Source organism: Gopherus evgoodei, chromosome 3, assembly GCF_007399415.2.
Source record: "Gopherus evgoodei ecotype Sinaloan lineage chromosome 3, rGopEvg1_v1.p, whole genome shotgun sequence".
In the NCBI taxonomy this organism is placed as follows: domain Eukaryota; kingdom Metazoa; phylum Chordata; order Testudines; family Testudinidae; genus Gopherus; species Gopherus evgoodei.
Window position 1 is genome coordinate 72,015,038 of NC_044324.1, and position 26,123 is coordinate 72,041,160.

The 26,123-nt window shown below is 45.5% G+C and overlaps 1 protein-coding gene across 1 annotated transcript in view; it reads left to right on the top strand.

Moving 5' to 3' along the window:
• Window positions 1–1,271: 1,271 nt before the first annotated feature.
• The window catches only part of TTK (TTK protein kinase), a 113,384-nt gene continuing 88,532 nt past the window's right edge, over window positions 1,272–26,123 (top strand). The window contains exons 1-4 of the mRNA XM_030555803.1: window positions 1,272–1,444; window positions 21,721–21,861; window positions 22,235–22,460; window positions 25,239–25,345. Coding sequence (XP_030411663.1) covers window positions 21,723–21,861; window positions 22,235–22,460; window positions 25,239–25,345 — 472 coding nt within the window. The 5' untranslated portion in view covers window positions 1,272–1,444; window positions 21,721–21,722. The remainder of the gene's footprint in view (window positions 1,445–21,720; window positions 21,862–22,234; window positions 22,461–25,238; window positions 25,346–26,123) is intronic.

Genomic DNA, 26,123 nt, shown 5'->3' on the forward strand with positions numbered 1-26,123 from the left:
GAGAAGAATGAGGGGGTATTTGATTGCTGCTTTCAACTACCCGAAAGGGGGTTCCAAAGAGGATGGATCTAGACCAGGGGTAGGCAACCTGTGGCACGTGTGCCGAAGGCGGCACATGAGCTGATTTTCAGTGGCACTCATACTACCCGGGTCCTGGCCACTGGTCCAGGGGGCTCTGCATTTTAATTTAATTTTAAATGAAGCTTCTTAAACATTTTAAAAACCTTATTTACTTTACATACAACAATAGTTTAGTTATATATTATAGACTTATAGAATGAGACCTTCTGAAAACATTCGAATGTCTGACTGGCATGCAAAACCTTAAATTAGAGTGAATAAATGAAGACGCGGCACACCACTTCTGAAAGGTTGCTGACCCGATCTAGACTGTTCTCAGTGGTACCCAATGACAGAAAAAGGAGTAATGGTCTTAAGTTGCAGTGGGGGAGATTTAGGTTTCATATTAGGAAAACCTTTTTCACTAGGAGGGTGGTAAAGCAATGGAATGATTTACCTGGGAGAGGGGGAATCTCCATCCTTAGAGGGTTTTAAGACGTGGCTTGACAAAGCCCTGGCTGGGATGATTTAGTTGGGAATTGGTTCTGCTTTGAGCAGGGGGTTGGACTAGATGACCTCGTAGTGATATTCTAAGATTATGATTATTGCCTCAAGGGCATTTACTGTGGCGTGATGAGCTACTTCTGGTGAACAACCTACCTTGCATCATATCCCCTTTAGTGGTTTGAGGGTTGGCCTGCTAAACCCAGGGTTGTGAATTCAATCCTTGAAGGGGCCGCTCAGGGATCTGGGGCAAAAATCTGTCTGGGATTGGTCCTGCTTTGAGTAGAGGGTTGGACTAGATGACCTCATAAGCGCCCTTCCAACCCTGACATTCTATGATTCTATCTATTTAATTCACCTTTCAGGTGGTGAGGGGGATGGAGTCATGTGGCTGTTTCTGTGACTCAGGCTGCCTACCCGCAAGGGTCCAAGTGCCTTAGCCTGCGGCAGGCAGGGAGGCGCTGGCCGGACTGGAAGCAGCACTTCAATAGGCAGAATCGGTGCGCGGCTGCCCTGAGGCGCGCAGGTGGCAGCACCCGCGCCACAGGCCTGGCTGAAGCGGAGTGAGAAGAGGCAGCGCAGGGACGCTGTGTGGCTTGGCGGAAGGAGACTGGTTCTCCCCCGCCGGTTGATTGGTAACGGGTCCAACTTTTCCGCCGGACCTTCTTCTCCCTGGTAGGGGGTGGGACGAAGAGCGGCTCAAAGAGCCTCTCCGCCAATCGGAACTACATTCTAGCTGCACGCTGGAGCCGAACCCGCCAACCGGGGGCCGACTTGTTGGGCGGTGACGATATTCAAACAGAGAGGGCGGCCGCGCGTAGATTCCTCGGGCTCAGGGCCCCCGCTCATAACCTCCGGCCTCGCAGCAGCCCGCCTGGCGGTGAGTGCAGCTCCCCCAACGGCTCTTGCTGCCCTCGGGGGCGGGGTCCGGCGGGCTGGGGGTGGCAGTGACTGCCGAGGGACGTGAGTGTCTGGGGGGTCCGGAGTGAGGCCCGTTCCCCGCCCTGGCTCTCCTGCCCGTTGGCGGGGGCTGACTGCGAGCCACCCGCACAGCACCTTGTCAGCCAACGTGGCGAGCGGCGTCTTTAACGCCCCAGACCCGTAGCGCTGCTCTTCAGCTGCCCGCTGTCACCAGCTTGAGACGTAGCGGCCTCTCCTTCGGCTCTGCATGAGCATCCCCGGGGGACAGAGCCCAGGCTGGGTGGCTTGTAACTTACAACCGTTATATCAGGGCTGCAGCTGGTGGCTTCTCTGATACAAGAAGTCTGTGATGTAGGGCTAGTCCTTGGGTCTCTCCGGCCTGTATCCAGGCCTCCCATCCCACTGTACAAATCGGAGTCCTGCTCTTTTTTTATTTGTGTTGTGTAGCACATAGGAATCCTAGGGACAGAGCGTTGTGCTATATGCTGTACAAATGCAGAACAAAAGGACCTCAGCTGTAGTAGCAATTCATGACAAATGAAACGGTCCTATGGCTATCCTGAGCCCAAACTGTTTAGGGCCGTATCTATCCTGTTCTGGGTAATGCTGTTATATTGTGCCTAGAAATACACAGTTTTTGATACAAATGTGGTATAATATGCTTCATTTTGCTGTATCTGCTGATGCCTGCAAGTCTTGATGGGAGCTTTTAATCAGAGCCTTGTTGAGATGCATATAGTGATATTGCAAACATGACAGACACTTTAACTTGGAGTCACTTTAATAATTTTGAAGACCTCCCTCCTCAGCTCTTTTCTCACTACCACCCTGACTCTGATATGCTCCCTTTAGCACGTGTAGAAGAGTTTGTAATCTAAGCCCTTTGCTGTGTTCTCCCTCCATCATGTTTCCTGTTGTCATGGAATAGGGAGATCTTTACCAGTCAAATTGGATGCATTCAGTGTTGCAGTTTTGATGATATGGGCCTTCTTTAGCTTTGTAGCTCACTCTTTTTCATTTGACTCTCCACTCTGACTGTTAGTCCCCCTGAGGCCAGATCTATACTTCACACTTACTTTGGTATCACAACCTCACACAGGGGTGTGGAAAAATCCACACCCATGAGCAATATATTTATACCAACAGTCATCCCGTCCCCCACCAACCCCCCATGTAAACCCCCCTGCTATATTGGCAGGAGAGCTTCTCCCTCCGACATAACTACGGCCTCTCACAGAGGTGGAGTTGTTAAGGTGACAGGAGAGCTCTCTCCTGTTGGCTTAGAAGGTCTTCATCAAAAGCGCTACAGTAGAGCAGCTCTATCAGGGTAGCTATGCTGATGCGAGTTTGTAGTGTAGACCTGCCCTGGCTCTAGAGCAGTGGTTCTCAACTTGGATTACAAGTGGCCCACAATCAGCCCACAGCTGCAGCCCATGTGATGTCTTCAGAGGCTTAGAGGTAGCATATATAGTGTGGATGTGTCGCGCATAACCCATAGAGAGTAGAGATGTAAATATTTTTTTAAACCATTCACTTCTTTAACTATTAAAATTATATTGGTTCATCTCTGGGGCTAGGGCCTCTCTGGCTGGCCGGCCTGGGACTGGCATTGCCCTGGGCAGCATGGCTGGGGTTAATGGTTACGGTGGTTAACTGGTAAGACTCATGCTTACTGGTTAACTGTTGACTATTTTGCATCCCTACTAGAGAGCTGCATATGTGGCCTATAATGAACGGTAAATAGGTTGAGAAATGCTGCTCTGGAGCAGGGGTTCTCAACCTTTTTCTTTCTGAGCCTCCCCCGCAACATGCTATAAAAACTCCAGGGCTCACCTGTGTCACAACAATTGTTTTTGTGCATATAAAAGCCAGGTCTGGCATTGGGGGTACCAAGCAGGGCAATTTCCCATGCCACAGGGCCCCCTCGCAATGCTACATTGTTCAGACTTCAGCTTCTGCTGCAGGTGGAAGTGCTGAAGGCCCCAGGCTTCAGCCTGATGTGAGGCTTTGGCTTTCTACCCTAGGCCCCAGCGAATCTAATGCTGGCCCTGCCTAGTGGATGCCCTGAAACCTGCTCATGCCCCCCTGGGGCCCAGAATCACTGCTCTAGAGGACAGTTCAGATGCTGGCAACCAGAAATCCTATTGGCTTGGGGCTGCCAGGCTTGAGGCAGGTGATCTACTGTCATACGGCTGAAACATTCTCCCACTATAGTCCCTGAAGGAAAAGCAATACAGGCCAGTGTCACTCTTCCTTATAACTGGTATCTACTATTGCCCTTTCATAATTCACCACCAAAAAACTAAAACAAATCTTTCACACAATAGGTTTTATTTTTATCAGTTGATGTCCCTGATTTACACCATAATGAGAGGGCCTTTACTCAGTTAGACTAAGTACATGCTGTGATGGGTTTCCCCCGGGATGTCATGGGAACTGAGGTCCCACTGAGCCCTCCTAACCCACCAGCCTGGGCTCCCTCATACACTGTACTGCTGTGACAAGTTGCAAAGCCCTCCAGGCTCCAGCCTGCACTTTCACCAGCATACATACACATCCAGCTGCAGTTCTGTGCAGGTGCTCTGACCAGCCCCTGCATGAGAAGGCTACAGCTAGGGCAACTACTAGCTCCTCGGCCACGCACAGCCTCTGGAGAATAAACCCAAAATTATACCATCTTGTCCTGCACAAGGAACTCTACAGCATGAGTTCCTAACATTAGCCTGCTCCCTCTAGGTGGAGAGAAATATGCAACAACCTTTTGTCCCTGCATTATGATTCCCTCAGACTGGTTTAGATAAAGCAAAAACAAGTTTATTAACTACAAAAATTAGATTTTAACTGATTATAAGGGATAGCAAACAGATCAAAGCAGATTACCTAGCAAATAAACAAAAAATGCAAACTAAACTTAATATACTGAATAGATATGGTGAGAATCTGCTATTCGTATCCAAAGAGATGATACAAGCAGGCTGCAGATTCTTAAGGGGTAAGCTGCACTTGCATACAGTTTGGAATCCCCAGATGTTCCATTCACAGGCTAATAATCCCTTTAGCCTGGGTCCAGCACTTCCCCAGTTCAGTCTTTGTTCCTCAAGTGTTTCCAGGAGCCTTCTTGGGTAGGAAGCGAAGAACACCAGATGATGTCACTCCCTGCCTTATATAGCTTTTGCATATAGTGGGAACCCTTTGTTTCAAAGCTTGGTTCCCAGATGGATCTGTGGAAAAACACTGACATCCCAAAATGGAGTCTAGAGACATGTGGTCACGTCACATGTCTTTGTAGAGTCATAGCAGTCATTTTTTACAGGCTGTCTGTAACTTTCTCAGGAGGGCTCCCCAGGTGGAAGATAAGCTTCTCCTAAGGCCTATTGTTTTCCCTAATGGCCCTTCCCTACCAGCTGTCTAGACTGAAAGCATCTTGTCTAGTGAGCGTTACCCAGGCCTAACTACATTTGAAAACAGCTACATAATCAATATTCATAACGTCAGGTACAAAAATGATACATGCATACAAATAAGATAATCATATTCAGCAAATCATAATCTTTCCAATGACATCTCACATGACTTATCTTGCATAAAATACATTATGATTATGTCATAATCTTATAATATCACTGTGAAGAATATGGGGTGCAGTGTCACACATACCCATTTTCTTCCCACCTTCTCCAAGGTAGGATGCCTTCCTGGGCTAAAGAACTTCACATGCCCTAAGCTGTTCAGTTATTTTAAAGGTACCAGATACCCAAGTTCCCTGTAAGCTGTGTGGCTGCAGGGCCACGCAGCAGCCTATTTAGCGCTGCGCAGGTGCTCAGGGAACTCGCCTGGGGACCTGCCACAGCTGGGGGTTGTGCGCCCCTCCCCTGTCCGCACCTAGCCCGAACCCCAGCCCGGACCTGCCACAGCTGGGACACTCCTATCCTGGCCCAAACCCAGCAGAAGTCTGGACCTGCCGGGGGGAGGGGTGCCTATTCTGTGGTCTGAGCCCTGGAGCTGCTGTGACTGGGAGAGACGCCTGTCCTCTCAGCCCAGAAGCTGCAGGAGGGGACTGGGGCCGGTGATCTTGTCCCAGGGGCTGGTGATCTCATGCCTGGGGGTGGGGCCAGTGATTTTGTGCACATAGGCTGCAGGAGAGGGCTGGGACTGATGATCTGCCTGTGGGCTGCAGGAGGGGGCTGCTGGTCTTGTGCCCAGAGGCTGCAGGAGGGGACTGGGGCTAGTGGTGGTCTCAGAGATTGGAGATATTGTTCACCCTTGTGCTGGCGGGCAGCAGAGCCGGTGAAAGCAGCTTAGTCTTTCTGGGCGTGGTTGGTCCCAGCGGGCAGAAGGCAGCGGGTTCCCATGCCTTTCCTGGCCTCTGTTGGGCGCATTTGGGTGGGGGAGCTAATTGCTTCTTGTGAGTTGAAACACGCATTGGGGTGACCATGAGGGCAGCTGTGAGCTGGCCGGGCTGTAGAGCGGAGCCGTTGCCTGCTTTGCTTTAACACACCTTCTTGGCCAGGCATGCAAAGGGGAAAGTGATTCAGTGCAACCAGGGAGTTACCCGTCAAGCTGCTGGCTTTTGGGGGGGGGGGGGGGGGGGAGGGAGGTTGCAGTCACCTACCCAACAGCGAGAAGCTCCTGGGGCTCATTAGAGCTGGGCTGCTCACTAACCAGGGCTGGGAAGAGGAAAGCCCCAGAGCACCCTCTTGCACCCCAAACCCCTCATCCCTGACCTACCCCAGGGCCTGCAACCTCAGCCCTCTGCCCCAAACCTTAGCCCCTCATCCCTGGCCCCACCCCAGAGCCTGCACCCCAGCCCCGAGTCCCTCATCCTGAGCCACATCCCAGAGTCCACACCCCTGCACCCCAACCCTCTGCTCTGGCCCTGAGCCCCCTCCCACACTCCGAACCCCTTGGCCTCACCACATGAATTTTGTTATGTGCACCAATATGAAGGCAATGTGTCACACATCACCTCCATATTGGTGCACATAACAAAATTCATTCTGCACATAGGTGGGAAAAATTAGAGGGAACACTGCCAGATACTCTCTGTTCACAACCCTTCCATCTCCCACTGTTTGTGAAAATATCTCTGCCACGTGAAGACAAGTTATGGGGAGTTTGCCTGTAAGAGGTTATCATAGATGCTGGCCTTTTACAGGTGTTGGGAGCTTAACCTAGGCATAACGGCCCTTTCTTTGAGACAATGTCTAACTTTGCTAATGCCACAGCAAAATGGTCCCTCCCAATTGCAACTAACAGCCCTCTGGATTTAAGTGGATGGAGGCTGGTGGCAGGGTATTCTCTATGAAGGATTTTCAACTCTGGAACTTGCTTTCCACTCTCACCACCTGGTTAAGCCTGGATTTTATCCCTTTGAGATTTTGAAAGGTCCGCTTAGGCCTAGACGAGACGCGATATATCAATCCCTGATAGATCGATCACTACCTGCCGATCCGGCCGGTTGTCTGGATGTACCCTTATTTTCCCATCCATCTGGGATGAAGGTGAGTTGCTATTGAGTAGTCAGATGTGGAGGTTTTCCTTGTGTTCTATATTTTGGGAGTTGGGCAGATTTGAATTGGCAAGTTACTGTATGAAAGTTTATCTTTTAATCTTGATTAGTAATTAACTGTACCTAGAACTTGGGATAGGTACCTAGAACTTGGGATAGGTACCTAGAACTTGGGATAGGTACATCTTAAACAAAACAAATATTTAACAAACAGGGGTGCCCACCGTTCTTGTTGCTTCATGTTCTTAAGTTGATAGTGTGCATGTGGCTCATGACCTTCGAAAGCTTCTCCTTTTCCCTCTTGCCTTACTTTCTATTTAGTGTGCAGTTGTTGCTGTCTTATTACTTTGTTTTACAGTAGTACTTTTGACAATCAGTCAGGATCAGGGTGCCATTATGCTAATTACTGTACAAGAGCACAGTAGAACAGCCCTTGCCCTGAAACACTCAAATGTAATTTGACACAAGATGTAGCAGTGGCCATAGAAAGGAGATGGGAGGTGAATGAAAGAGTGTGTGTACAGTAACTCCTCACTTAACATTGTAGTTATGTTCCTGAAAAATGCGACTTTATGTGAAATGATGTTAAGCGAATCCAATTTCTCCATAAGAATTAAAAAATAGTGGGGTTATGTTCCAGGGAAAATTTTTTTGCCAGACAAAAGACATTATGTACATATACAGTTTAAGTTTTAAACACACAGTTTAATATTGTACTCAACAATGAATAATTGTGAAGCTTGGCTGAGGGGTGGAGTAAGAGAGTGGAATATTTCCCAGGGACTGCCTTGATGCTAAATGATGAACTAGCATTCGGCTGAGCCCTCAGGGGTTAATATGCTGCTGTTAATGTAGCCTCATGCTACAAGGCAGCATGGACTGAGGGAGAAAACACAATAGATGCAGGGCAGTAGCTGCAAACACTTCCCTGCAAAAACTGAACATGATGATGAGCCCACGCTATCCAGCTGGAGCACACCACTCCCTTCTCCTGATAGCGCATGCATGGCTGCACAGGTGCTGACTTTCCAGAGTTCTGGGGGGTGCGTGCATGAGTGAGAGAGAGCCGTGCCCCACTTCAAGCACATTGCCCTTTTAAACAGATCAGCCAATTCAGACAGGAAGCAACAGCTTCCAGCACGCTCCCTCCTTTCTGTCCCTGAGCCCTGTCCCCTCCTCCACTTTGTGGAGAGTGGGTGGGGGGGGGCAGGAGCAGGGGGACATCCTGATATCAGCACCCATCTCCCCCAGCAAGCAGGAAGCTCCTGGGAGAAGCTCCAAGGCAGAAGGCAGAGTAGGGGCAGCGGGGGAGGGCCACTTGAACTGCTGCTGGACAGCTGAGGAGCCACATACTTTACAGGGAGTTTAGGAGAGCTGATGAGGGGGAGAGGGGGGCTGCAGGCCCCCCCCCCCCATTTTAATCCCCACAAGGTGGGGCTGCTCTTTCAGAGAATCCTGCAAGCAGTGGACAAAGCAGGCAGCTGCTAAACGATATAAGGGAGCATTGCACAACTTTAAGTGCACTTACTCCCTAATAGATCAGCAACGAAACAATGTTAACCGGGACAAAGTTTAATGAGGAGTTACTGTACCATAATACAGACTGAATTGCAATTCTAAAAATGATTTTGGTTTTTGAAAGAGGTTATTTCTTAACTAGTTAAAACCACTTGAGGATATATATTTTTACTGAAATAGGGCCCTGTATATTTTGAGACATTCTGTATCAGACTGAAAATAGTGGTGTCAGATTCACAAGAACTCTCAAACAAGTTGTGTAGGTTTTTTTGTTTGTTTAGTAAACAGTAAATTGAATAACTCATGACCCTTTAAATTTAAATTTAAAAAACCCTTTTATAGGCTATTCATTTTGTCAGCTAATTCAGCATGGTGTGTTGTGGAAACTGGAGACCCTTTCCACAGAACTTTCTCAGCTCTGTGTGATTTCATTTTTCAAGGATATGAGTAGAAGAAGCCAACATAGATAGATAGATGGTGGTGCAAAGAAGCATTTGGGTTCTGATCTTGGTGGGACGGTTATCTGGGGTGAAAGGTTCTAATTATCTGTCTTGATATTGGAATGTTTGCCAGCATTTTCTTCATGGTTTATCAAGCGGCAACTTCTCTGAGAAGGAAGAGGGCTAGTGGCTACAACATTACCCCATCTTATGACAATGTTGGAGGCAGTGCTTTTTTTTAACATTTCCTGGTCTCTGTGCCACAGGGCAAAATCTGTGGCCAATCATTAGGACCCTGCCCCTAGTTCTAGAAAATATTGTAACTTTGGTCCATCAAGGTAACTAAACTGAACAATATGGGAAAACAGGTTTAGGAGAAACTTGGTCCTTTTAAAATTAAACTATCAAAGTAAACAATACTCAAAGTAAACAAAACTGGAAAATAAGCGGGTCCCCCCATGGTATAGTATTTTAGGGGGTTACTTTTAACTGTTGTAGGTACAATGCCTTCTGATGGAAACATGGCTCCGGGTTTGTGTACACTGGCAAGTTTCTGCACAGTAAAGCAGCGTTCTGCGTTGTAACTCCCAAGGTGTACGCACTGCCAAGCCACTTGGTGCGCAGAAACTGCACAATTGCAGGGTTTTAAAAAAACTACCCTGACGAGAGGCGTACAGCTTTGTGAACCGGGGTTGCAGTGCCGCGGTGCCAGTGTAGACATTCTGATTGATTACCGCACTGCAATTGGCCTCTGGGAGCTGTCTCACAATGCCTGTGCTCACCTATCTGGTCATCGGTTTGAACTCTACTCTCCTGCCTTCAGGTGACCAACCGTGAGCCCCACCACTTAAATTACTTGGAATTTTGAAAGTCCCCTTCCTGTTTGCTTGGTAATGCATGCAGTGGTCTCAGTGCATCTTTCCAGGTGACCCTGCCTGCTCCATGTACCAGGCGATCCCCCGCTTGGAGCAATACTGAGTTGCGGGACCTCATCAGCATTTGGGGAGAGGAGGCTGTCCAGTCCCAGCTGTGGGAGTTATGATACCTACGGATAGATTTCACAATGCATAACAGAAAGGGGCCATGACCAGGACACACTGCAGTGCAGGGTCAAAGTGAAGGAGCTGCGGAACACCTACTACAAGGCGCAGGAGGCAAACCGCTGCTCTGGTGCTGCGCCCACGAGCTACGGGTTCTACAAAGAATAGGACGTGATACTCTGTGGTGACCCCACCTCCACTGCGAAGGCCACTGTGGATACTTCAGTGGCTCACGTGCCAGTCGAGAGTGGAGCGAGCCAGACGGAGGAAATCTTGGAGGGGGAGGGGGACCCAGTGGCAGAGTTGATTTGGAGGTCAGAGATGCATGCAGCCAGGAGCCCTTCTCTACACCGGAGGAGGCTAGCCAGTCACAGCTGTCAGAGCTTGGTGAAGCGCAAACAGGAGAGGAGGCCCCTGGTAAGTGGTTTTGATTTTGGGAATCTGTGAAGCAAGTTGTTGGGGGCAGGAGGGTTGCAGAAAGCAGGCTTGTGTCTGTATGATGCATGTAGTATCACATGCGTAGTCTGAGCAGTGGAACAGGTTGTTGACTGACTCCCTCACTTCATGGGACTCTGCCTCAGAGTTCTCCAGGTAACTCTCATGGAGATACTGGGCAATCTGCTGCTGCAGGTTCTTTGGCTGAGCTGCTTTGTTTCTTACCCCATTAAGAGTAACTTTCCTGCACCACTCTGCTATCACAGGGGGTTGCGGGGTGGGAGGACCATTGTTGCACACAGGCGAGCTGCATAAGGGCCAGGGCGGAAGCTGCAGTCTTGGAGAAGACTCTCCGTTGATTCCCTGCATCCTCAGCAGTGAGAATCTTCCATAATGAACACAGCCTGTGGAAAATGTGGGGGCAGGAATGATTATAAGGCCCCCTGCCCCACAGTGCTGGCTCTTCCCAAGAACCACGTGCCCAATGTACAGTACGGTCCTGGAACACTGATTTCTCTGCCCCTGTGATTATTCACTATTTTGGGGATCTTGTGGCTTATGTGTGCTTGCTTGGGGTCAGCCAGTTAATGACAGGTATGTGAATAGTGCATGTGTTTTAAGTCACTGAATCAGTGGTCTGTGTTTTGCAAACAATACTGCTGTAAAATGTTGCATTTTGGCTTCACAGATATGACCTTCGGAGCCCAGCCTCCCCCTTTGTTCTCGTTAGCTGAATGGCTGCGTGGAATTAGGCCACAAAGAACTAAAGCGGACTCTGCGTGATGTCATGATGCACTGCGCGGCTGAAAAACAACAATTGAAGGAATGTCAGGACAGTGAGAAGAGGGACCGAATGGAGAACATGGCACACCAGAATGAAACCACAGAGCAGCTCTGAAACGTTATGGAGCGCCAAGTGGACACGCTCCAGGCGCTACTAGCACTGCAGACTAAGCAGCTCCGCACGTGCCTTCCCCTGCAGCTGCTGTTGCAAAACTCTTTCCCATGCGACCCCCAGACACCACCAACACACTCCTAACAACCTCCTGGCTCCAGTCTGTACCTGCTGCATTCCACTCCTTCCCCGTCACAGTCCAGCACTGCAGTCTCCCAGTACCCACTGCACTCAGCACCCATCCCTCTGATGCACGCATCTTTCAGAACACTAGCCTACTTAGGAACCTGCAGCAGCGGATTGCCCAGTATCTCTGTGAGAGTTTCTTGGAGAGCTCTGAGGCAGAGTCCCATGAAGTGAGGGAGTCAATCAATAACCTATTCCACGGCTCAGACTAGGCATGTGATACTATGTGAAACATACAGACACAAGCCTGCTTTCTGCAACCCTTCTGCCCTGCTGAAGTACAGTACCTGCTGCACTGTACTCCAAAGGAGAAGGTTGGATATGATACCTTAGACATACACAAATCTTTAATCATCCCAGGAACCCATCTCCTCCTGGGACCTTCCCTTCCCCCATCCTCCACAGTGCTGATGTGGTTTTTTGTTTCCTTCTCTCTCCTCCGATTGTTGTTTTTTAATAAAAGAATTATTTTGGTTTGAAAGCAATCTTTATTTTATTAATTGAAAGCCAACAGAGCTCTGCAAAGCAACAGGCAATTTTCTTAAACCTTTGTAGTGCATCGTCTGCACCAGTGGTCCCCAACCTTTTTGTGGCCAGTAGCACATTCATGTTTTCAGAAGAGTCTGGTGGGAGCCAACAATTACTCACATATAGGGCCGGCTCCAGGCACCAGTGGAACAAGCACGTGCCTGGGGGAAGCACATGCTACGGGGTGGCATTCTGTCCATTCTGCAGAGTCAAAGTGGTTTTTTTTTTTGTTGTTTTTTGGCGCCAGTTCTGGGCAGTGCAGAGAGAAGCTGGAGAGAAGCCGGGAGGACAGAGAAGACTGGCGCCCACAGTCTGCAGCTCCGGAGTACTCTGTCTCCAGTGGGCGCAGGGCCCAGCTTCTCTCCCCTGCTGGGCAGTAGGTGGGCCTCGCTCCTGCCAGAGACAGAGAACACTGGCACTCGCAGCCTGCAGCCCCGGAGTTCTCTGTCCCCAGCAGGCACAGGGCCGTGGCTTTTCTCCAGCTTAAACAGCGGCCCCACCCCTGCCAGGGACCGAGAACGCCCGCAGTCTGCAGCCCAGGATTTCTCTGTACCCGGCAGGCATGGGGCTGCAGCTTCTCTCCAGATTAAGCTGCAGCCCCATGCCTGCCAGGGACAGAGAACACCAGCTCTTGCAGTCTGCAGCCCTGGAGAAGCCAGAGAGAAGCCGCAGCCCCATGCCTGCCAGGGACCAAGAACACCGGCGTCCGCACCCTGCAGCCCTGGAGTTCTCTGTCCCTGGCAGGCGTGGGGCTACGGCTTCTCTCCCCTACTAGGCAGTAGGCGGGTGCCATGGTGCCCACGGGCACCACGTTGGGGACCACTGGTCTGCACCAATCACCTCTTAGCATTACAAGCACTGCGCTCCCGAGCAGAACAACAAATATTAGTAGCTTTCAACTTCAAATTGCAGCCTCAAGGCATCCTTGACCCTTATGGCCCTGTGCTGCCCCCCACTAATAGCCGTGGTCTCTGGCTGTTCAAATTCAGCCTCCAGACGCCGAGCCTTAGAGGTCCAGCCCTGAATGAAGCTTTCTCTTTTTCTTCACAAATATGGAACGTACAGGACACGACTATAAGTATAGGAATATTGTCATCAGCCAGGTCTAGCCTCCCATATAGGCATCCCCAGCGGGCCTTTAAATGGCTAAAAGCTGCTGTCAAGGTACCCCATGTATGGCTTCATAAGCCACGGCATTAAGGAGTCGTCAGGGTCTCCCAGGATCACAGTGGGCATTTTGACTTCCACTATGATGCTCTTCTGATCTGGGAAGAAAGTCTGCTTGCAGCTTCCTGAACAGGCTAGTGTTCCGAAAGATGCGTGCATCATGCACCTTTCCGGACCAGCGTGCATTAATGTCTGTGAAACGTCCACGGTGATCAACAAGTGCCTGGAGAGCCATAGAGAAATACCCCTTCCGATGAATGTACTCGGTGGCTAGGTGGTCTGGTGCCAGAATTGGAATATGCATCCCATCTATCTCCCCTCCACAGTTAGGGAAGCCCATTTGTGTAAAGCCATCCACAGTGTCACCCACATTGCCGAGAGTAACGGTCTTTTGGAGCAGGATGCGATTATTGGCCCTGCACACTGCCGTCAACACAAGTCCAATGGTTGACTTTCCCACTCTGAACTGGCTAGTGGTCTGGAGTAGCCAGCTTCCACAGTGTAATCACCAAACGCTTCTTCAATGGCAGGGTGACTCTCATTCTTGTGTCGCGCCGCAGGGCTGGGGCGAGCTCATCACACAGTCCCATGAATGTGGCTTTCCTTGTGCGGAAGTTCTGCAGCCACTGCTCGTCACCCCAGATGTGCATGATGATATGATCCTCCCACTCAGTGCTTGTTTCCCGAGCCCAAAAGCGGCGTTCCACTGTGGTCAGCACCTCCGTGAATGCCACAAGCAATCTCATGTCATAGCTACTATGCATGGCAAGATCAATGTCAAACTTCTCTTGCCTTTGTTGTTTAATAACTCCACTGCCACTCATGATGTATTAGTGAGAGCGAGGAGCATATTGGTCAACAGTGTGGGATCCAGTCCTGCAGAGAACGCAATATGCAAACCATTGAAAGATGGTCCCAAATGCGGATCGAAGCACAGGGATTGCTGGGATGTGAAGCAGTGCATCAGGGGTCATTGGGACAGGACCCAGGATGCCCGGGGACCCTCTCCTCCTTCCCACAACTCTTAGCAGCGGAAGAGATGCTCTCTGGGATAGCTGCTCAGAGTGCACTACTTCGAATACCACTGCAAGTGCCACAAGTGTGAACATGTTATTGTGCAGGCAGCTGACAGTGTGAACACACAACAGCGGTTTCCCTTCAGCACTCTCTGAATGGCACTATACCTTTTGGCACTGTAACTGTGACAGTGTAGACCGGGGTAAGCAACCTATGGCACACATGCCTAAGGCGGCCCGCGAGCTGATTTTCAGTGGCACTTATGCTGCTCGAGTTCTGGCCACTGGTCCAGGGGGCTCTGATTTTAATTTAATTTTAAATGAAGCTTCTTAAACATTTTAAATACCTTATTTACTTTACATACAACAATAGTTTAGTTACATGTTATAGACTTATAGAAAGAGACCTACTAAAAACGTGAAAATGTATAACTGGCATGCAAAATCTTAAATTAGAGTGAATAAATGAAGACTCGGCACACACTTCTGAAAGATTGCTGACCCCTGGTGTAGACATACCCTCCTTGAATTGATCATGTCCCTCTGAAACTTTTGTGTGTGTGCTGATTGGCATTCTTTGTCCTCGTACACAGACTAGTTACTGTAAGAATGCTGTCTGTATAAAGTATTGTATTTTAGCAGTTTTCTTTCGTCTCTATACCAAATTCTGAATCCCTCTTTCCTGTGATATTGCAACACTGCTTTCTCTGTGGATCACAAGCCTTTGATTTATCCTCAGTTCTATGTTTCACATATTTTAGCTTTGTGCAGCTAAACTAAGTGACTAGGTTTCTTCTGTTGTTTTTATGAGTATTTTTAAATGTAGTAATCCAACTTGTTTATCTTATTCTGTGAATCCCCATTAATAGTTGTCAAATATCAGAGAGGTAGCCGTGTTAGTTTGGATCTGTAAAAGCGGCAATGAGTTCTGTGGTACCTTATAGACTAACAAACGTATTGGAGCATGGGCTTTCGTCGGTGAATGCCCACTTCATCAGATGCATCCGACGAAGTGGCTATTCTCCCGTGAAAGCTCATGCTCCAATATGTTTGTTAGTCTATAAGGTGCCACAGAACTCTTTGCTGCAGTAATAGTTGTGGCTGTGAAGGGGTATAGAGTACATATGTCTGAGTTTCTTTTAACCTCACCCTATACAAGAAAGCTTTACAACTATGTCCCAAGATTCCCAATCATCCTAGCCAGTAACCCTTTTGATTTTCCCTGCTTTTGTCTCCTTCATTTCTAGGTAGAACAAAGATCCACGAAGAACTTTGAGCTTTCAGATTCTGTAGCATTTGCTGCCTTGATAATTGAAAGAAGACACTGTAGCAGTCAGCACAAAGGAATTTGAGGAGTGTCTAGATCAGGATTTGAATGCTTAGGGCTCCTTGTGGGAAGAAGGTAGGAGGAAAATAAGACTAAAAGCCTGATTTCTTTTTCAAAGGTGCTGAGTGCTTGCAGCTCTCAAAGACTTCAGCTGAAGTTGTGGATGCTCAGCACCTTTGAAAATTGGGACTTGGGATAACTAAGGCTGGAGAACCTAGATAAAAAGAGAGACAGAACACAAGACCAGAGATCGCTACGCGAAGGTATCAAGTACATAGGGGTTATATGTGTAAGCGGGGAAATGGTCCTGCTATTGTTGGGAACTTTCCTGGCTTATATATTATCTCAGTGGACTTGGCTAGTGGAAGGATCTGAGTCCTCACTCCAGTTCCCTTTACCCAGAGGCCTGCCTGACTTCAAGGACTCCTCTTCTTCTCTCCTATGCAGCAGAGTCCTTATAACCCCGACAAGGCTGGACCCAGGATTCCTGGGGGGCTCGACTCCAGTCTTGTCATGATCACTTAAGACAGGCTAGGGTGTCCCCACTTTGGGCTACTTTCTTCACACTGGATGCTTCCCTGACTCACTGATCATTACATATAATTCAAAGCAAATACAATGTATTCAACAGCTATTAATTAAAAAAATAAGGAAAAAATGGGAAAGTTTAAAGGAAAACAAGTAATCCCATCCCTTGAGTACAGGGACATCACAACCAGCAGTCTCTGGAATGTGGAACAGACTGTGAACTTCCCCTGCAAGTCCCAGGCCTCCTTCCTAGGCTCTGGCTGTGCTGCAGGGATGCTCTGTGTCGGACACTTGCTCTGGCGGTGGCTGCACACCCTCAGGCTGTAGGTAGCAGGACCTTTCCTCCCGGTATCCGCCCTCCTATCAGGGTTATGACCTCCCTCCAAGTTCGATCTACAAGGCTTCTTGGCAGGTGGCATCTCCCTGCGCTGGGCCTTGCTGCGCAGGGTCCCCCTCGTTCTTCCCAGCTGCTCGCCGCACTTGGTTCTGGACTTCTGCTCCAGCTCCACTCTGTCTCAGCTCTGCTCTCTGGGCTGCTTCTCTCTGGTCTTGGTTGCTCTGTCTCTGCTTTCAGCTCAGCTTGAGCTCCTGCTCTCCCCTTAGCTCAGCCCTGCTCTGGATCAGGAAGCTCCAGCTCACTTGTAGAATGTAACCCTGGTACTGGGAAATGGCCAACCAAAAAACTCCATTAAGTTTCAGTAAGGGGCCAACAATCTCCTTACATTTGCAACATCTCAAAAACGACTTACTGGGCAGGGATCATGGTTTTTAACATTTATAATCTTATGCAGCACTTAACCATTTATACACATTTTCTAAATTTAGAAATCATGAGACTATTTTTAAAAAGGGACAATGGAGAAGATTAACAATCAGAATGTAATAATTTTGGAAATTACATAAGGAATATACTAAAATTAGAAAAACTACTGTCAACTTGCAGAACACTTGTACTGCTAGTCAAATGAATACATGTGAGGATGGAATTCCACTGTTTTGCACCTTATGTAATCACGTCTGTGCAAAGTGTGTCTGTTTTGTTCTGTTTTTTTAAAACCTACACATTTACTTTACACAAATGTAAATAATTAGATAAAATTCATAGATTCATAGACTCTAGGACTGGAAGGGACCTCGAGAGGTCATCGAGTCCAGTCCCCTGCCCTCATGGCAGAACCCAAATACTGTCTAGACCATCCCTGATAGACATTTATCTAATCTACTCTTAAATATCTCCAGAGATGGAGATTCCACAACCTCCTTAGGCAATTTATTCCAGTGTTCAACCACCCTGACAGTTAGGAACTTTTTCCTAATGTCCAACCTAAATCTCCCTTGCTGCAGTTTAAGCCCATTGCTTCTTGTTCTATCCTTAGAGGCTAAGGTGAACAAGTTTTCTCCATCCTCCTGATGACATCCTTTTAGATACCTGAAAACTGCTATCATGTCCCGTCTCAGTCTTCTCTTTTCCAAACTAAATAAACCCAATTCTTTCAGCCTTTCTTCATAGGTCATGTTCTCAAGACCTTTAATAATTCTTTTTGCTCTTCTCTGGACCCTCTCCAATTTCTCCACATCTTTCTTGAAATGCGATGCCCAGAACTGGACACAATACTCCAGTTGAGGCCTAACCAGCGCAGAGTAGAGCGGAAGAATGACTTCTCGTGTCTTGTTTACAACACACCTGTTAATGCATCCCAGAAACACGTTTGCTTTTTTTGCAACAGTATCACACTGTTGACTCATATTAAGCTTGTGGTCCACTCTGACCCCTAGATCTCTTTCTGCCATACTCCTTCCTAGACAGTCTCTTCCCATTCTGTATGTGTGAAACTGATTGTTCCATCCTAAGTGGAGCACTTTGCATTTGTCTTTATTGAACTTCATCCTGTTTACCTCAGACCATTTCTCCAATTTGTCCAGATCATTTTGAATTTTGACCCTGTCCTCCAAAGCAGTTGCAATCCCTCCCAGTTTGGTATCGTCCGCAAACTTAATAAGCATACTTTCTATGCCAACATCTAAGTCGTTGATGAAGATATTGAACAGAGCCAGTCCCAAAACAGACCCCTGCGGAACCCCACTTGTTATACCTTTCCAGCAGGATAGGGAGCCATTAATAACTACTCTCTGAGTACGGTTATCCAGCCAGTTATGCACCCACCTTATAGTAGCCCCATCTAAATTGTATTTGCCTAGTTTATCGATAAGGATATCATGTGAGAGCGTATCAAATGCCTTACTAAAGTCTAGGTATACCACATCCACCGCTTCTCCCTTATCCACAAGGCTCGTTATCCTATCAAAGAAAGCTATCAGATTGATTTGACACGATTTGTTCTTTACAAATCCATGCTGGCTATTCCCTATCACCTTACCACCTTCCAAGTGTTTGCAGATGATTTCTTTAATCACTTGCTCCATTATCGTCCCTGGCACAGAAGTTAAACTAACTGGTCTGTAGTTTCCTGGGTTGTTTTTATTTCCCTTTTTATAGATGGGCACTATGTTTGCCCTTTTCTAGTCTTCTGGAATCTCTGCCATCTCCCATGACTTTCCAAAGATAATAGCTAGAGGCTCAGATACCTCTTCTATTAACTCCTTGAGTATTCTAGGATGCATTTCATCAGGCCCTGGTGACTTGCAGGCATCTAACTTTTCTAAGTGATTTTTAACTTGCTCTCTTTTTATTTTATCTTCTAAACCTACCCCCTTCCCATAAGCATTCACTATGTTAGACATTCCTTCAGACTTCTCAGTGAAGACCGAAACAAAGAAGTCATTAAGCATCTCTGCCATTTCCAAGTTTCCTGTTACTGTTTCTCCCTCACTGAGCAGTGGGCCTACCCTGTCCTTGGTCTTCCTCTTGCTTCTAATGTATTGATAAAAAGTCTTCTTGTTTCTCTTTATTCCCATAGCTAGTTTGAGCTCATGTTGTGCCTTTGCCTTTCTAAACTTGCCCCTGCATTCCTGTGTTGTTTGCCTATATTCATCCTTTGTAATCTGACCTAGTTTCCATTTTTTATGACTCCTTTTTATTTTGTAGGTCATGCAAGATCTCGTGGTTAAGCCAAGGTGGTCTTTTGCCACATTTTCTATCTTTCCTACCAATCAGAATAGCTTGCTTTTGAGCCCTTAATAGTGTCCTTTTCAAAAAACTGCCAACTCTCCTCAGTTGTTTTTCCCCTCAGTCTTGATTCCCACGGGACCTTACCTATCAGCTCTCTGAGCTTACCAAAATCTGCCTTCCTGAAATCCATTCTCTCTATTTTGCAGTACTCTCTTCTACCCTTTCTTAGAATTGCAAACTCTATGATTTCATGATCAATTTCACCCAAGCTTCCTTCTACTTTCAAATTCTCAACGAGTTTCTCCCTATTTGTTAAAATCAAGTCTAGAACAGCTTCTCCCCTAGTAGCTTTTTCAACCTTCTGAAACAAAAAGTTGTCTGCAACGCAGTCCAGGAACTTATTGGATAGTTAGTCTGTCTCCCGCAGTGTTATTTTCCCAACATATGTCTGGATAGTTGAAGTCCTCCATCACCACCAAATCTTGGGTCTTTGGATGATTTTGTTAGTTGTTTAAAAAAAGCCTCATCCATCTCTTCCACCTGGTTAGGTGGCCTGTAGTAGACTCCTAGCACGACATCACCCTTGTTTTTTACCCCTTTTATCCTAACCCAGAGACTCTCAACACTTCCGTCTCCTATGTCCATCTCCACCTCAGTCCAAGTGTGTACATTTTTAATATATAAGGCAACACCTCCTCCCTTTTTCCCCTGTCTATCCTTCCTGAGCAAACTATACCCATCCACAACATTCCAATCATGTGTATTATCCCACCAAGTTTCAGTGATGCCAGCAATGTCAGTGATGCCAACAATGTCATTCAAGGCAATGGACAATCAGAGCAAGTCTTTCCAAAGGACTAATGCAGAATGGCAGATTAATTCCCCATCCATTGTCAGACCTGAATAAATGTAATGAAAATGGAATCATTATTAGCTTATTTTAAACTTTATTCTAATAGCACGGAATAAATAAAAACAATGTAAATCAAATTTATGTTACAGCAAATTTGAGACTAACATTACCAAACATACTTAAACAAAAAAGTCTCTATTGTTGGTACCCCACATAAAGGGTTTGAATTTTGAGTATGTGGATGCGTGAACGTATCTCGGCACACTAATATTTAAAAAGTCTTAGAATTTGCATATCTTCTACGTGGAGGGTGGGATAGATGGTAAAGTGAATTGACAGCACCAAAGTTGCAAATGTATGGCTCTGAAAGTCTATTGGCAAGTAGCTTTGCACAGTTTTAACAAATGGGATTCTTGTAACATGTGGTCATATCCTTAAACCTAAAACATTGCTGATTAGTTGCTTGACAAACAAACTGGCACCCACCTATGTGATTCTATTGTATCTTTGCAAAAGTGGTGTGACTCGTTCTGTGACATATTGCCCTTGAAGAAAGAAGCTTAGGAAAGAGTAAATAAGATGCCACTTATCCATAATATCCTTCGTCTTTTGCAGTTACATAATAGGTGGCACTTACATTGTCTAAAAACAAAATAAATCTAAGCCTCTTAATACCCCTGTTACTTAAGTGTTATACACATTTTACAGTTGAAGAAATAGAGCTATTCAGAGGGAGGGGGTGGTCTTATGGTTAAAACAAAAGATTGGGACTTGAGATCTGGCCTTTGTCCTTGCTCTCATTGCCATAGATTTTGTGTGATCTTGCATGAATTGCTCTTCCTCAGTTTTTTCCATCTGTACAACTTGTCTGTTTTCTGGTTAGCCTTTCGCTGCTAATCTTCTCTTGTGGCATCAACTGTTGCTTTCCATGGTGGGCTGTATTCCTCCTCAGAGCAAACAAATCAACCAACCTGGATTAAACAAAAGGCGTATTCAATTCATATTACAAACAGTGTGGTCTTCATGTGCTGAGCCTTCATTTTTCCTCCCTGTTTCATCAAGACATATACCTGTTTGTCTTTATTGTCTGTATAATGTCTTATTTAAATTGCAACTTTGGGAGAGGGATCTATCTTGTAATATCTTATAAAGCACCATGGAAACTTACAGCACTGTAAAGCCAGGTGTCTGCAGGAACTATAACAACCAAATACTTTGAAATATGTGTTTGTGTGACTACAAAAAAATATTTGTATATGTGTTTATTTCACTTAAGGGCATCAGATCTTTTTTTTAATTGCACTTTTTTTTGATGGTAACATTCAATTAAAATGTACTATTGAGTCAAATCCATCAAGGAATAAATTGCCCTGAAAAATTTCAAAGTGCTAAGCAATGCACACCCTGCATTCAAAGAATGCTCTTAAATACATGTTTGTGTATGCATAGGGAAAAAGTAGTGCTAAGTTCTGGATACCATTAACAAACTAGTAAAAATAATTTGTTTCAAAATTATATTAAAATTGCCTTGATAACAGAAGTTCTTAGCTTTTGCTGAAATAAGTATCTCATACATAGATATGGAATGGTCTTAATCTTCAAAATGTACGTGAGGACGCCTCTCGGGCTTCTCTAATGGGTATCTGCTACAGAATCTTTCACTTGAACCTTGACTGCAACAGAACTTTGCAGTAGTTACCTTGTCTTTTATCTGTGTGTCTAGAGATGGAGGAGGATTTAAGCGAAAGAGGACTGACAATTGCTTCAATCATGAATCGAGTCAGAGACCTGAAAAATAAATATAAAAATGAAGACAATATTACTGATGAGCTTAATTTTACTAAAGTCTCAGCTGATACAACAGGTATGTTTTTTTTGTTGTTCTGCATTTTCACTCTTACTGCAATTGATGATAAAGTCAACTAGTCTGAGAACTATTAAGCAAAAACAGTTTAATCTATTTCAGCATTTTCTTTTTACAGTCTTTTTAAGACTAAGAAGTGATGCCCAAAACAAGTGACAAATTTCAGTTCCTCTTAATAATGCTGTTTAGATCCTTTCTTTCAGTAACTGCACTTGTTTGTAGATTACTCATATTTAGAATTTTTTGCAAATATTGAAATCCCCCCCTTCTTTGTGTGTGTGTGTGTGTGTGTGTGTGTGTGTGTGTGTGTGTGTGTTACTTTGTAACCATAAATCTAAGAATGTATTTGGTGGTTGTTGCTTTTTTCTCTTAGATAACTCTGGCACTGTTAATCAAATTATGATGACTGCAAATAATCCAGAAGACTGGCTGAGTTTCTTGCTTAAACTGGAAAAAAAGGGTATACCTCAGACTGATATTAGTCTATTGAATAGATTGATTGGCCGTTACAGTCAAGCAGTTGCTGCACTACCTGCGGAAAAACACAGCCAAAATGAGAACTATGCTCGGATCCTAGTGAGATTTGCTGAGTTGAAAGCGTAAGTACTAATCACCAATTTACAATAAGAAAACTCCAAAAGAGGACATCTGAATTTTACTAATGGCAAAATAGACACTATTAACAAAAGTCTCTTTTGCCCTTAGGACAAATAAATACTCCTATTAATATTCATGTTTAACTTGTACACCTCTACCCGGATATAACACTGTCCTCAGGAGCCAAAAAATCTTACCGCGTTATAGGTGAAACCACATTATATTGAACTTGCTTTGATCCGCTGAAGCGTGCTACCCTGCCTCTCCGCACCCCCCCCAACCGCTGCTTTACCGCGTTATATCCAAATTCATGTTATCGGGTTGCGTTATATCGAAGTAGAGGTGTATTTAGAGGGCACCTAGGACCAACAGAAACTAACTGCTTGTGCAGGATAAGTGACTAATGTAAACCTACTTATTGTAAAAGCAGCAAAGAGTCCTGTGGCACCTTATAGACTAACAGACGTTTTGGAGCATGAGCTTTCATGGGTGAATACCCACTTCGTCGGATGCATGCACGAAAGCTCATGCTCCAAAACGTCTGTTACTATATAAGGTGCCACAGGACTCTTTGCTGCTTTTACACATCCAGACTAACACGGCTACCCCTCTGCTACTTATTGTGACATCAGCTGGAATATTTTCTTATATGCTGATGAGTGTGATTGAGCAGCTTATTTTTAACACATAGGGATGTGTGTGTGGGGGGGAACACACCACATCTCACCAAAATATTAGTCAGTTACGTTACTTTCAGTAACACTTGTTTAAAAATAATTTTCTTTTACTTGGATTGTATGTGTGAGGAAGGTTGAAAATGATATGAGGAGGTCTCCCATTCTTTCCTTCCCTTTCACCCCAATTTTGTAAAAACTTAAATATTGTGTGGAAGTACCAAAAAATAGGCAACTTGTAATTTTAACAAGTTTCACCTCAACTCTGTATTGTTGGTAATAATGCTTAGTTGTATTTTAACCTGTTCACCTCAAAAAACATGTTTTTTCCCTCTTTGGAATTTTAGAACCTACTTGCTATAACTTTTGTGTTGTGGTACACAACTTACTTCTCAGTGGAGCAACTTATCTATTTAATATTAATGGATCTTTCAGAAAAAACATTGTTTGGGTTTATCCATGCCTGCTCCCTTGACTATTCCAGAATGATAGGCACTGTTGTCTGTTTCTGTCATATCAGTAAGAAAAACAAGACAATTACCAAAATATAACATTACCCAATAAAATGAAACTAATGAACATCCCCTTAACTTATTCTCAGTGAAACAGGAGTGGAAAGGGCTGGTTTTTCTTTGAGAGACTGCACATGTCCATTCTGTGTGTGTCTAGTGTACTAGTATGTCTACCCAGAGTTTCCTTAGTGGTACCTGTCAGGGCAGCGCATGTGCTATTCACTTCTTCATACATCAAGCTGAGTGTGTAAAGAGTGGAGTTGCCCCCACGCTCTCTTCAGTTCCTTCTTACTACCTGTGGAGCTGTCTGTGGACTGTTGCTCAAGGTTTCCTTTTTATCTCGGGAAAGCTTTTTCTTCATATTGTAAATAATAGTTTAGGTTATACATGGTGTTTTTTTTTCCCCTTGGCAATATTTTATTTCAGTTTTTGTAAAGGTTTTTTATATTTACTTTTCCAAGCTTATTTTTCCTTGGTACCAGGAGCTTGGTTCTGCCCAAGTGTGCCATGCATCCCTCCTTGGACCTGGGTTGTCTGGACTCAGCACTTTTCTCTTGGCCTCAAGTGGTTCGCCTATGGCCCTTTCTGACTTCCCTGTTGTGTGTGGTCAGAGATTCTGGGACTGGAGAAGAAGTGTTTTCCTTCTCCGAGAACACCTTGTAAGACCCACAAGTCAGTCTCAGGATGAAATCTGACTTCAAAAGCAAAAAAGGGTTCCTCTTCTAAAGGACATTTGAGACACTGTAAAGCTTCAGTAAGTGTTTAGGGAACCATTGTGTAGCAAGGTTAGAGTGTGTGTGGAGACTCGCAGCTTGTTGTTACTAATGGGTGGACTTCTACAAGAAGCCTAGTCATTGACTTGGTACCTGCTGAGGTAACATCGAGGCCAGCACAGGTGAGACTATTAGTTGAGGCACCAACTTCAGCACTGCCACAAGCTTTGGGAAGTTGTACCTTGTTTCTGTGGCAAAATCCCTGGATTCTGCAACAGTTTGATGTGGCAGACTGGAAATTCTGTGACAGATTCATTTCAGAATTCAATTAATATAGTAGCTCCTGTGTCTTGATGTTGTATTAATTTTTTTCACATTATCACCTCATTCTAATATTTTTGGTACACTGCAGATTTTTATAGTGGCAAAAACATAAATTAGGGGAAAGCTGGAGGCTTGAACACTTGGGTTTTAGCACCTTATACGCATGTTGGAGGTTTGTGTGTGGTTTAAGTATATTGCTAATTTTTTTCAGCTAAAATTATCTTCAAGAAAAAAAGTATTGGTAGTTAAAATTCTCCTCCTCAGGTTTGAGAATACCCTCACTGGTATTGACTAGGGCAGTTAACACCTCTGTTATTCTTTGTCTTCCTGCAGACTCAAGGAAACAGTGTACATTTGTTTAATTTATTTTTTAACAGTTGTGAGGAGTAGAAAGATTTTTGTTTAGCTAATGGAGGGCAGTACTGTGACAAAGGTGAATTTTGCAGTAGATTCCTTGTCCATCACTAAATATATGGATCCCTGCCCTTAAATTTCCTTTACTCTTTCATTTCCTGCTTTTCCTCTCTGCATAAGTATCTGTGTGTTCTATTTTACAGTTTTCAAGACCCAGAGGAGGCACGTGACCAGTTTCATCTTGCCAGACTGAACTGCAAGAAATTTGCTTTCGTGCACGTAGCTTTGGCACAATTCGAACTGTCACAAGGTATGTGGAAGTTGGTCTAATATTGGAAGCTTTTGCCTCATTATTTTATATTTGTATAAAAAATAAGTAATTGTTAATATATTAAGAAAATAGAATATTGGTTTCTTCCCTTCAGAAAAGAGGTTTTTTTTTCTTTTAGTAGAATATGGGTCTCAGATTTGTTATAGAAAATGTGTTCTGTTGAATATGGTATATTTAGGACTGATTACTGAAGCCTACATAATCCATATCATTAAAAAAAGCAGATCTTCCAACATATTTTAGTATAGCTTCTGTGACAGACCCAGACAAACGAGGTACAGGAATCTGGTAGAGGGCAAATATACTGGTCACTGGATGAGTAGTTTTCTGTTCCCTGAGTTGACTAGAGCAGGGGCTGCACTAGAGTAATCAGGAACCTGCTAGAACCAATTAAGGCAGACAGGCTGATTAGATCACCTGCAGCCAATCAAGGCAGGCTAATCAGGGCACCTGGGTTTAAAAAGGAGCTCACTCCAGTCAGGCGAGTAGGAGCCAGAGGAGAGAACGTATGTGTGAGGAGATGGGAGCAAGAGGCACAAGGAGCTGAGAGTGAGAGGCTGTGCTGATGGAGGACTAAGGAATACAAGCATTATCAGACACCAGGAGGAAGGTCCTGTGGTGAGGATAAAGAAGGTGTTTGGAGGAGGCCATGGGGAAGTAGCCCAGGGGAGTTGTAGCTGTCATGCAGCTGTTACAGGAGGCACAATAGACAGCTGCAATCCATAGGGCCCTGGGCTGGAACGTGGAGTAGAGGGTG